Source organism: Entamoeba dispar, genomic scaffold (assembly GCF_000209125.1).
Source record: "Entamoeba dispar SAW760 scf_1105229463757 genomic scaffold, whole genome shotgun sequence".
Taxonomy (NCBI): domain Eukaryota; phylum Evosea; order Mastigamoebida; family Endamoebidae; genus Entamoeba; species Entamoeba dispar.
Window position 1 is genome coordinate 1386 of NW_001855852.1, and position 12493 is coordinate 13878.

A 12493-nucleotide genomic window follows, 5' to 3' on the forward strand; every position below is an offset into this window, starting at 1 on the left:
CATTTTTCTCTTCTAATACAATCTCTGGATGTGACTTTTTAACAGCTTCAACAAAAATATTTTTAGTGTATTCAGCAATAGCTGGTGATGCAGTAAGTCCTGGTGATTGAATACCAACAACTTCAATGAAACATGGGAATTTCTCATTCTCTCTAATAACAAAATCATTATGTTCAACAATTGCAGGTCTTAATCCAGCAAATGCAGAAATGACATCTACACTATTAATTGTTGGAACAAGTAATTTTGCAAGATCAAATATCTTCTTTAACCCTTCACTAGTTGTAGTTTTATCAGTGTAGATTCTTGATTGTCAGCAGTTGGTCCAACCATGATAGTACCATCAACTGTTGGAATAATAAGAGTACCTTTTGTTACTCCTGTTGGACATGGGAAAATAACATGTTTAACCATTCCTTGTAACTTTCTATCTAATAAATATTCTTCTCCTTTTCTTGCTGTAATATGGAAATCAGCTGGATATAACATTTCTGAGACTTGTGAAGCAAAAACACCAGCACAATTTAATAAAACTTTAGCAATGAATTTCTTTCCATTTTCACAAACAACTTCATATCCATTATCAATCTTCTTAATTCCATTAACACTAGTGGAAGTGTAAATATGAACACCATTAGCTTTAGCAGTAAGACAAGTTGCAATAGTAAATTCATAAGGATCAAGAACAGAAGTAGTTGGACAATAAATAGCTTTCTTAATGTTTTCACTCAAATTTGGTTCTTCTTTATGAATTCTTTCATAATCCCATAATTCAACTGGAACGTTTTTAGTTTTAGCAATTTCCATGTATTTATTTAAATTAGGTATTTCTTCATCAGTTTTAGCAACCATCAACTCCCCACAAGTAGTAAGACCAAAGTTAAGTTTTGGTTGGAGTTCATGGATAAGAGTGTTTCCTCTTACTACAAGTCTTCCTTTCAACGTTTCTAATGTAGTGTCAATACCACAATGAACAATACCAGAGTTAGCAGAAGTAGCTCCAGTAGAAACGTCTCTAGCCTTTTCTAACAAGGCAATCTTAAGATTTTTGTATTTAGACAATTCCATAGCACAACAAGCACCAGCACAACCAGCTCCAATAATGACAACATCATACGAAGACATGTTTAGGTAAGTTTGAATAATTAGTTCATAGACAATGCTTTAAATAGAATAAGCCATGACCCTCAGAGTTAAAAACTTTGGGGTGAGAGTCATTTGTTGGTAATTTCTTATTTAGTAAAACCCTTTTATACTACTCAAAAACAATTAGAATTAACTATTCAAACTGAATGACAAGATATTAATATTGTATAAAATAAACAAGGTTTAAAACTATTCGAAAGTATTCTGTTGCAATTTAATTAGTAATTTGCTATTTTTTTTCTAGATCCTTTCTAAAATATGAAATTAATAGAGAAGTTTTATTGAATATAGAAGATCCCATTTTGTAAAAAGAGTTATTTTGGTAGGACTTTAAATACAATTGAAACAATCACTCGTTAACAGATCAAAGAAAATTCTTTCTTGTATTGTTTTGTTAAAAGAAAAAAGAAGTACTGTGGATAACATGAATAAAAGGAATAAATAAGATAATAATATTAACACATATATCTTTTATTTAATATATAAAAAATAAAGTATTTAATTTAATAAACACTTATGAAGAAAAGAAAATAGATAGGTAAAGAGGATAAAAAGGATTCTAATTAGCATGAAATTAAAAAGGTTGAAACCCATAACTAAGATAATTGAGTTCTTTAAATAAAATACCTTAATTTATATACAAGAATTAAGTAAGAGAGATAAGATAATGAAAATATTATAATAATTCATAGAACTTACTTTTTATTTAATACTTCTAATCATAAAAACTGTTTAATAACGCTGCCCCTTTCTGTGTATAATAAAGTTGTCTTGTAATCATGATAGTTTATTCTTTTTATTTTCATATCATTTGTTGGCATTAGAAATAAAAAAAGAAACATTTTATTTTCATTGGATATCTTGTTTTATTAAGAAAAATACTTCATTTTTCTAGTTAGTACATCAATACTTATTAATTAACTTAAAGATTTTGTATTAAAAAGAGATTTTTCTAACTAATTTAAAGAAGTTTAAAAATTCAAGAATATAATCTCAACAATTTAATTATAATTTGAGTTTTAAAAAAGGATATAATTATTTATTTTATAAAATAATATTTCTCAATGAAATTCATAAGAAAAATAAACAATCCAGAAGAAAAAGTAAAAAATTAATATGACCAAATATTGTTAAAATTTATTAGAAAGAGTCATAATAAAAGATGCCTTTATTTATCATTTGTCATAAGTGGAAATAAAATGATAGTTCAAAGATATTATTAATTGTAAAAGTTCAATTTAAAAGAAGATTTGTTTTAAAAAAAAGTAGAGAGAAATAATTGAATTAAAGTGAAACTATAGCAATTAATGAAAAACAATTAATCTTCTGATGTCATAAAATGTTTTAAAACTGACTTAATTGCAGTAAACCAAGCAATAGAACAATCACTCATTGTAGAAGCCAATGAAATTGTTTCAGAGAGTAAGTCATTATTATTTTCTTTGATTGTAAACATATTATGAACAAATTTAGTATCTTCTTCTACTTCAACTGTAGTATCATTATAAAATCTAATAATTTGTTCTACTTCAAATTTAGAGTCATGGAGATCTTTTAATTCAGGAATTCTTAATAATGATTCAAACAAAGTTTCTGTTCTATCTTTAATACTTTTTCCTTGTAATTGAATAACTTCAGTAACAACAAGAATATCACTAAATAAAAAGAAATATTTCCAAACAGTCGGTAAAGAAACTCTATCGTTTACAACATACATAGGTCCACAACAAATAAATTCTCTTTTAATTTCTTTAGGAGTAAAATTAGTAAGTAATGTTTTTACAAATGCCAATTTTTCATCAGCTTCATATTCGTGTCCTTTTTCATTAATTGTTGTAGCTACTTTTTTAATAGCCTTATGAGCTTCAATAAGTCTTGGAGCATCACCAAATAACATAGAGATATTTCTTAATAAATCAGATATTAAAAGTACATACCTAGGAATTCTTTGAATAGGAGTAATTAAATATTGTTGAACATTTTGTACATAACAATTTTGATGTGAATTTTTATAATCTTCTGCTTTTTTAGAAGTAAGAGAAATAGCAGAACTATCCATAATTGATGTAATCTTTTCTAAATATGCAGGATAATTAAATATATATTTTGCACAATCTTCTAATGATGGAGAGAATTTAACAATAATATCACCAATTAAAGGACATTCCCCATTTTTTATTAAGGCACCTAAAAGTTCTTTTAAAAGTTCTTGATGTGAATGTAATATTAAACTAATTTGATCTTTAATTGGAGTTAATTCTTTTGCTAATTTTTTTGATGAACCAATTAATGTATCAAGATATACATCTATTATAATATCTAATCCTTGGATATATGTTTTCTCTGTATTAACTAATTCATTAACTACATTTTTATAATGAAGTCTATGTTTATCATCCATTTGAAATGTTTTCATTTTTTCATACAAATCAAAATCTTCTGTATCAGTAGTTAAATCATGTTGATGTGGTTCATAGTAATATTGAATAAGTTCATTAATAATAAGACCTGGAACTTTTCTCATTTCAGACATTAATACATTTCTTTTTGATTTAAGATCTTGTTTAACTTTACATGACCTATCCATTAAAAAGTTTAATTTCATTTGTATATTTTTATTCTTTTTAATTACAATCCATTGACTCGTATCTTCATTTTTCCATTCTTTATCTTCATTGTATGATTTATCTGGATTTTCTACTTCAATGTCTTGATACTTCGCTATCGTTGCAACAGTAGATCTTCCCATCTTCCCCTTCGGTAATGGTTTTCTTCCACTCATATCTATCTTTCCTTTTGAAATACTTGTCATCGTCCTTGGAGTTTTTGGCATAGGACGTTCATCTCCAATAAAGTCAGGTTGTTCTAGTTGAAATGTACTACTTCTTAATGTTGACATTTTTTAATTTTCTCTTTTTATTTTATTTTTTTAGTTCCTTATTATTTTTTGTAATTTTTTCTGTTAACAGCTTTTTTAATTTTTATATAAACTTTTTTATCTTTAAATTATTATTTCAATTATTTTTTCTAATGCTCATGAATCTTTTATATTTTGTAATTAGTTTTTGAGGTTCACGGAACAACACAAAACAAACTTAGGTAGATAATTTCTAAATAGTAAAATAAACTATGTATATAGTATTATCCCAAATTAAATAGCTTTCTTTAAGTAAAATATTTAATGGATAAAAATGTTAATTAAATCTTTTTAATTGATTTTCTATAAAAGAATATAACTATTAAACACTCTAATATTCATCCTTTTTTCCTTTATTTAGTTTCATTACTTTTTAGGTAAATTTAAAGTCCATCAATCAAAAATATTTTCTTTTTTTGATTTAATTGAAAATCATAGAAATAATTATTTAAAGTACTTTGAAATTAAAGATTAATTTAAAAATTATTTCAACTCGTTATTCTACTACCTTTATTCATTAGTTCTAATAGTGTGTATTGTCAATGTAATGCTCTCATTTTCTTTTGATTATACTTCATTGATCCGTTCTAGTCAAAACAAAATCTAGTTTGTAATAGATGTAAACAAAATAATATTAACATTTTTATTTCCTAAATAGTAAATAAATAATAATAAGTGAAAATGAACAAATTTTTTTATTAAAAAATACTGATGAATTATTAAAAAACGTATCTTGAACAATTTTTCAAAAACTCTTTATAGAAGATATAACTGATTAAAAAAAATTAAATAGCCCATTCTTAATACCATAACATCAATTATAGATAATCTTGTTTATTAATCTTTTTTAGATTTGTAAACAATAATTTAATAAAAAAAAACGTAATCTGAAAATTTTATTCCTTCTTTTTAACCTCACTTTTTCAGAAGAAATATAAACAATATCATGACAAAAAAGAAAGAAAAAATATTATTTATTTTCAATTAAATAAAAATAAATGAGTTAAACAAATGATGATATACAAAAAAATTAACAAAACTCTGATATTATCAAATTAAAGAATGAAAAAAAATTAGGATAAAATAATTGAGGGTATTGTTTTTATTTGGAATTTATTTTAAATAATTAGTTTACTGAAAAAATATGTAAATTAATTTTTATGTAAACGTGTATTTAGTTATTTAATCTTCTTATTTTAATCTGATATTTATTAAATTGAATGGAAGAATTAATAAACAAGAACACTCAATTCTTTAAAGAAGAAATAGAAACAATTCCAAATATTCAACAATCAATTGATGATATTAATAAACAATATCATTATTATTTAGGATGTATTAAAAATGAAGTATTTAAAATAAAACCAGATGAAACATATGAACAAGCTATTAAAAGAGGAGAAGGAATATTTGATAGGATGGATGAAACAGAAAGAAGAAGAAAAATAGTAATAGAAAAAAGTCAAGAAATAATTAAAACAATAGAAATAATTAAGAGTCAAATGAAGAAAATAATAGAAGAAAGTAATAAAGATGAAGAAATACTAAGTAAAGCAAAGAATGAGTTAATAGATAAAATCATTTTAATTGAAGAAATGATAATGAAAGATAAAATGTTACGATTTCCAGAAGAAATAGATAAAATTAAAAGAAGATTTAATAAGAATAAAGAAGAATGGACAAGATATTACAGTGATTATTCAGAAAGAAAGAAGATAATAGAAAATACACAAGGAATGATTAAAAATGAAGAAATCGAAGAAATAATAAAATGGACAAGAAGAAAAATAGGAAATATAGTATTTGATTCAAATAATGATAATTGGAAAGTTAATACATCAGTATTTGGAGAAAAAATAATAAATAAAGAACATATAATAATTATTATTGAAGATATTGAAGGAAATAAATTTGGAGGATATGTTAATTGTAAAATTGATAAAATTGATGAATATATAAATGATCCAAAATCATTTTTATTTTCATTAGAATCAAAAGGAAGAATACAAGGAATGAATAAATTTGATATTAAAGAATCAGAATATGCATTTTATTTAAATAATCAAACACATGAATGGTTGTTTGGAATTGGGAATGGTGGATATGACATTAGTGTTCATAAAGAACAAGGTAAAGAAATGTCTCATTGCAAGCAAGAGTCCTTTGAATATAAAGGAATACCAAATTCACTTTGCGGAAAGTATAAATTCACACCACAACGATTCATTGTAATTGAAATGAAATGATTTTTATTGTTTATGGTTTCTTTTAAATACAATTTTAATTAAATATGAATATAAAATGATTAGAGCCATGAACAAGATTTATGATTTATTGTTTATAAATAATGTTCTGTGAAATTATAATGAGTAAATAATAATTTAATAACGATACAAAATATTGATCAATTTATCATCACACTCTATTTATACTAGTTTATTCATTAGTTATTTCAATAATTTATTCATTTTATTATTTATTGTTCTAACTACTTTATTTATTATTTATTATTTGATATTACTATTGTCTCTTACTAAATTATGTTAATATCATTAATCTTTGTTCTCATTATTTATTTAATGAAATAACATTTATTATATTAATATTATATTCTCAACCTATATTTTTATAAAGTATTTTTAAAATATAATAATTCATCATTATAATTCATATTTAATTTATTGTTTATTATATTATTCATTATATGAAAGTCATCAATATTATCTACCATTATTTATCACATTTTCAATTTATCAAATGTTAATTTTGTTTATTAATTTATTTTTACTTTGATATTATTATTCATTCATTTCAATTAATTTCTTCTTATTTTATTTAGGGTAAATAAATATTTCAATGACATTAATATTTATCTTTAATTAACTTAAATATCATTTTTATCTTTCATTAACTTTCTATTTGAGTTGTAATTTTAATTTAAATGATTATTTTCTTTTATCTATTCTTATTTTGAATCAAGTACTACTTTATTATTTGATTTACTTTTTCTATTTATATTTAATTAAATAACATAATACTTTAACGGTTCGTTTGATATGAAGTCTAACCAAAAATATAGTTTAATAATTTGACCTTATTGATAATTTCTTTTTTATTATAAAAATTCATATTTCTCTCTTGTTTTATGATAACTTATTTAATTTCCATCATCAATCATTGCGTCTGAATTGTCTTCTTTATTTCCATCTATATGATTTATGTCCTTTCTTTTATTTGTCCATAATTTCATTATCTGTGAATTTTACTTCTTAATTAAATGTGAAGGATTTAAACTGTCTCCATCTTTGTATTGAAGTACTTCTAAAATGAAATGTTTTAATAACAATTTTCTGATTGCTATTCCAAATACTCTTGGTTGTTCACTTTTAATTAAAGCCTTATTAATTTCAATTGATTTGGTCCTAAAGAGTCTTTATTGTTTTATTGTAACACGAATTTTATTTTTTATTTCTTCATTAATCTATTCACAAATCATTTCATCATTGAATAATTTACTCTCTTCTTCATTTCAGAATCATCCGTTGTGTTGTGTGTTTCTTTTGGTTTCTTTTTGTATATTTCTAAAATGTCCTTTTATCTTTTGGTGAATTCCTTGAATCTTTTCAAAATCATTAAAACAATATGACTTTCCATCACTAATTTCTTTCCATTTCAAAACTACATCATATCTGTTCACATTAAGTATTCATACTGTAGTTTCAAGTTCATTTCCTTCTTGGCAATAATGTATGGTCGGTTTTCTTTTTTTATTTCTTTTGAAACAATGTCCACCCACTGAATTTCTTCATGAAACCCACAACTAATGAGATGAGATCCATTTGGACAATCAAGGTATCGAATAGTGGCAATGATTATAATATTCAGTAACTCCTTATTGTTTATGAATATCATCACAGTACAACTAGTCATGCAAGTAGTTAAATTATAAAACATAAAGAGTGGCTAGAATTTAGCACTAACTTTTACAAAACAGGTTATGTGTGAACAAAACGATTGATAGTATAGTTGTACTATCTCAACATTAGGATGAAGAAAGAAAATGAACAAAATAACATAAAATAAATTGAAATAACACAAATAATATAGTAAATTATATTATAATTAAACTATTTTCAAAAATTATAATATAAAAATAAGAATTAAAAACAAAAATCATTAAAAAATAACATAAAAACACAATTGTTTCTTTATTATTTTTTCTTCATTAAACTTGTAATACTCTCATGACTTAAACTAATAAAAGAATAATTTCTTTGAACTACTTTTCTTATATTATTATAAGGAGAAAATTATAAAAATAAAACGTAGTATATTCAAATAATAAAAGAGAGGAGATTACTGAGTTGTGTTTATTTTGAAATGTGATGATTTATTAATCTATACAAAGACAAAAATAATTCACTTTATAAATATTATGCCAATGATAGAACTTTAACACATTTTATTTAGTGAAAGCTCTATTAAAAGTAGGGTTATGATTATTATACAACTTGTTAATAAAGAAGTGAATTTAAATAACATAAATAAAGATTGATTTATGAGTAATTTCTGTTAAAATAATTAAGTTATAATGAATAAATGGTTGATTAGTTAAATATATTTTATGAATAAAGGTTCAAAAAAAAAAACAAGGAAATTTTACTTAACAAATTAAATTAATGATGTTATTCATGAAATTTAATAACTTATAACATTAATAAGAACTATATTTGTGGTTGAACTATTATTTCAATAAAACCAATATTCTCTAATGACTCATTTGAATAAGAGCAAACATGATAAGTTCCTGGTAATAAATAGAAAGTAGCAAAGTGATTTTGAATTACTTGTAAATTAATATACCTATTATTACTATTAATTTGTGGATTATGAACACCAATAAATGAACATCTTTCATCAGTACAACAAATAATTATTTCAAAAGTATTATTTATTTTTTGTCTTTTTTGATAGAAAAGAAGAGGTGAAGAAGATGTATTTCTTACAACACTTGAATTAACTCTCATACGTTTTATTATCTTTCTAGCTTCTTCTACTTTTTTCTTTTCAATACTTTCTTCTTCACTCTCTTTCTTTTGTATTTCTCTAAGTATCTGAAGATTATTTTCGTCTTCTTCTTTTTGTTTTTTTAATTCACTTATACAACTATTTAAATTATTTATCTGTTGCCCATCTTTTTCATTTACATCTTTAAGATCTTTAATAACTTTTTCATATTCTTCAACTTTTTGTTCTATTTTTTCTTTTTGAATTTGTAACGAAGAAGTAGTATGGTTAAGTTCTTCAGTTTGAGTACTTAATTCATTAACACTTTTTTCATATTCTTCGTTCTTAGTATTAAGTTGTATAATCTTTTTTTTATCTTCTTCTCTTTGAGTAGATAATTCGTTAATCTTTTTTTTATCTTCTTCTTTTTGAATATTTAATTCATCAATTTGCTCTTCATATTCTTCTTTTTGAGTATTTAATTCATTAACTCTTTTTTCATATTCTTCCTTTTGAATATTTAGTTCATTAATCTGTTCTTCATATGTTTCTAGATCAAATAATTTATTGTTGCTTTGATTTTTTAATTCAAGAATTTCATCACTTTGAATTTTTAATTTATCATTTAATTCTTTAATAGTTGATTCGTTGTTTTTAATTTCTTCTAATAAATTAGCCTTTGTGATTGAGAGTTCACTAATTGTGGTATCTTTTTTTTTATCTTCTTTTGTTAATGAAAGAAAATTTTCTTTTATCGTATTTAACTCTTCTTCCATTTTTTTTTTAGTTTGTTCATTTTTAATGTTATCTTCAAGGAGTCTAGTTTTTAGTGTATTAATTTCTTCTTTTAATTTATTTTCATTTTCTTTTAAATGTTGAATAGCTTCATCTCGTTGCATACAAGCTTGATAGTTATCCTCAGCACAACGATAATTAAGTTCTAATTGATGTTTTAATTTATTTAACTCGATTATTAGAGCTTTATTTGCCTGTTTTATGTCAGGGGCCCTGTTTATTAGTTCTAAAATTTGGTTTCTTTCATCTTCATATGATATCAGAGTGGACATAGCAAAACTAATCTTTTTTAGTTCTTCTTTCTGTTTTTATTTGATGTTTAATACATAATATCACTTAAAAAATAGATAAACTCAAATATTCATTTAATTTTTTATTAAACATTTAGTTTTATTTAATTATTGCCCTTTTTATTTTTTTACAAACATCATTTATATTAGTTAATTTTCTTTTTCTCTTTCCTTTTTTTATTTTTTATATTTTCAGTTTTACCATTAATATTCTAAATGAATATTAAGAAGTATTTTTTATTGCCTAATTTAGAATTTTTTCCTTTTTGTCAATTTTTGAATGAATTTCTTTTTGATATTCTGTTATATGAAAATTCAAAGAAGTTTTGTTATTACCAAGTAAACTAGAACTAGTTAATCTAACCAAGGAAAATAAGAAAAAAATGATTGTTAATTGACACTTAAAAAACTTGAATAAAAGACTTTTATTTGTTTATTTCTTACTAAGGATATTTTTTCTATCTATTAAAAATAAAAGAAGAGAGGAATGTTGTTGTTCAGTATTTAAAACAAATCAAAAAGTGTTAAAGTTAATTTTATTTTTTAAACATTTCTTGAAAGTGTTGTTTTTATTTATGGTTTTTTACACCACCTAATAGTGTATATATTGAATTAGTCATCAAAGTATTTTTAAGGTACTTTTTCTTTTATTTTTAATTAAATGAAACAAACATCTTTGAATTATTATTTAAATAAACAAATTATCAAATGATATTTATTTGGTTTTTATATTTTAATTTTCAAAAAACTAAATAAAATTATTTTCTCATTAACACTATTTGTTAAAAATATTTTGAAACACAACCCATTTCAGTATTAGTACATGAAACACAATTTACACATAACTAAGACCCTTATAGTCAATAAATTCTGGTTATTTTGTGTTGTGCTTTTTAATTAAAATCTATTAATTAACTTTAATAAGAATTTATTTAAAATTATTATTTATTATTAAACAATATTTTATAACAAATTCAATTTCTTTAAACAATTAATGGTATTTAATACTCTTTTTTTCTTCTTCAAATAGTGTTGTTCGTTTATGTTTTCTTATTACTAAAGTGTAATCAACTCAATCAAATTACCTACTACAACCTCCTATTTCTAACTCATTTCCTATATAAATGATATTATCTAATAGATCTGTATTATACAATTATTTTTACTGAAGGAAATAGGTAACAGACTTTGTATTTATTGGAATTTCAATGGTTAATTATTTATCACCAATGTTAAAAGCAATATTTATTCATTATTTTCAATAATATTTACCAACAACCCATTAACTAGTGAAAACAAAAATAAAAACAGGTGCTCTCAAGAAGCGTTAATATTATTGGTATTGCAAATTATTTGATAGATATATATCAAAGAGTTCTTGTTTTAAATAAAGACTCTATTTTTAATAAATAATCCAATAAATAATTTTGTATTAGAATACCAAACAAAACAAGGTACTATTATAAAATCTTAATGTTGAATGTTTATTCAGACTGTATTTGTTTAAATTAATTTATATTAATTTCATAATATTTTATTATTATTTTTTGATTGTATTTACTTTTAATAAGTATTAAATCAATGTACTGAGTTTAATACTAAAACATATTTCATTCTATTATTTATTTAGTTTCAATGTTATATCAATGTTGAAAAATTGTTTAACCATTGTTTTGGTATTCTTGTATTTAGAAAATAAAAACACAATTTCTCAGAGAGAATAATCAACAAAACAATAGTATAGATCAATAAACTCTTTTATTTCAATGAGTTCATCAATCACTCAAAATGTTATTTAATAAATTATTCAATTATTGTTAGATAATAATTCTTATTATCAGATCATATTCATTCAATAATTAGAATTGCTATTATCTAATCAATAAAATAAAAACATTTAATCACTATTCCGTTACTTATTGAAAAGAGTGTTTGTTTTAAGTCAAGTTGTTGTTTGATAAATACTCATATAAACATCTTGAAATTGAATTTAATTCTTTAATTTTCTTGTTGTATTCAAACCAAGTAATCACTCAATTCACTAACACACAACCTCCTTCTTGGTGAGATAGAAATTTATTTTAAATACTTTGATATTTAGTAAATGATGTTATTAGATAAGATTGAAGTTATTTATGTTTTGATAAGATTTGAATGATAAGAATTATTTGGTATTCAATGAAATTATATTTTCATTAAACATTTTCAATAACACTCATTCTGTAAAACAAATAAGTTAATAATTATAATTGAATTCCATAGGTAGTGAATAAATTAAAAACAAGTAATTAAATGAAACAAGGATTATCTATTATCTTCTAAATAAAAAAAAAACAAA

At 22.6% G+C, this 12493-nt stretch overlaps 4 protein-coding genes across 4 annotated transcripts, besides 17 other annotated features; all 4 read right to left on the reverse strand.

The window, feature by feature from the left end:
• Nucleotides 1-267: 267 nt before the first annotated feature.
• Nucleotides 268-1125, reverse strand: EDI_024650 (glycerol-3-phosphate dehydrogenase, putative; the record flags this gene model as incomplete). Its single annotated transcript, XM_001741416.1, has 1 exon — nt 268-1125. One exon carries the CDS (start codon nt 1123-1125, stop codon nt 268-270), a length of 858 nt encoding a protein of 285 aa, XP_001741468.1.
• Nucleotides 1126-1582: 457 nt separating this feature from the next.
• Nucleotides 1583-1657: a sequence feature (AT_rich).
• A 487-nt stretch (nt 1658-2144) lies between these two features.
• Nucleotides 2145-2206: a sequence feature (AT_rich).
• A 258-nt stretch (nt 2207-2464) lies between these two features.
• Nucleotides 2465-4045, reverse strand: EDI_024660 (Rho/RAC guanine nucleotide exchange factor, putative; the record flags this gene model as incomplete). The annotated part of the gene is made up of 1 exon (XM_001741417.1): nt 2465-4045. One exon carries the CDS (start codon nt 4043-4045, stop codon nt 2465-2467), a length of 1581 nt encoding a protein of 526 aa, XP_001741469.1.
• Nucleotide 4046: 1 nt separating this feature from the next.
• Nucleotides 4047-4176: a microsatellite.
• Nucleotides 4177-4462: 286 nt separating this feature from the next.
• Nucleotides 4463-4552: a sequence feature (AT_rich).
• Nucleotides 4553-4688: 136 nt separating this feature from the next.
• Nucleotides 4689-4771: a sequence feature (AT_rich).
• A 254-nt stretch (nt 4772-5025) lies between these two features.
• Nucleotides 5026-5063: a sequence feature (AT_rich).
• Nucleotides 5064-5173: 110 nt separating this feature from the next.
• Nucleotides 5174-5225: a sequence feature (AT_rich).
• A 1-nt stretch (nt 5226) lies between these two features.
• Nucleotides 5227-6368: a repeat region.
• A 116-nt stretch (nt 6369-6484) lies between these two features.
• Nucleotides 6485-6576: a microsatellite.
• A 54-nt stretch (nt 6577-6630) lies between these two features.
• Nucleotides 6631-6769: a sequence feature (AT_rich).
• Nucleotides 6770-6796: 27 nt separating this feature from the next.
• Nucleotides 6797-6900: a microsatellite.
• A 149-nt stretch (nt 6901-7049) lies between these two features.
• Nucleotides 7050-7093: a sequence feature (AT_rich).
• Nucleotides 7094-7598: 505 nt separating this feature from the next.
• EDI_024670 (uncharacterized protein) lies at nt 7599-8017 on the reverse strand (the record flags this gene model as incomplete). The annotated part of the gene is made up of 2 exons (XM_001741418.1): nt 7599-7752; nt 7776-8017. 2 exons carry the CDS (start codon nt 8015-8017, stop codon nt 7599-7601), a joined length of 396 nt encoding a protein of 131 aa, XP_001741470.1.
• A 99-nt stretch (nt 8018-8116) lies between these two features.
• Nucleotides 8117-8257: a microsatellite.
• A 530-nt stretch (nt 8258-8787) lies between these two features.
• Nucleotides 8788-10137, reverse strand: EDI_024680 (GRIP domain-containing protein RUD3, putative; the record flags this gene model as incomplete). Its single annotated transcript, XM_001741419.1, has 1 exon — nt 8788-10137. One exon carries the CDS (start codon nt 10135-10137, stop codon nt 8788-8790), a length of 1350 nt encoding a protein of 449 aa, XP_001741471.1.
• Nucleotides 10138-10229: 92 nt separating this feature from the next.
• Nucleotides 10230-10356: a microsatellite.
• A 478-nt stretch (nt 10357-10834) lies between these two features.
• Nucleotides 10835-10920: a sequence feature (AT_rich).
• Nucleotides 10921-11045: 125 nt separating this feature from the next.
• Nucleotides 11046-11124: a sequence feature (AT_rich).
• A 533-nt stretch (nt 11125-11657) lies between these two features.
• Nucleotides 11658-11734: a sequence feature (AT_rich).
• Nucleotides 11735-12493: the final 759 nt, after the last annotated feature.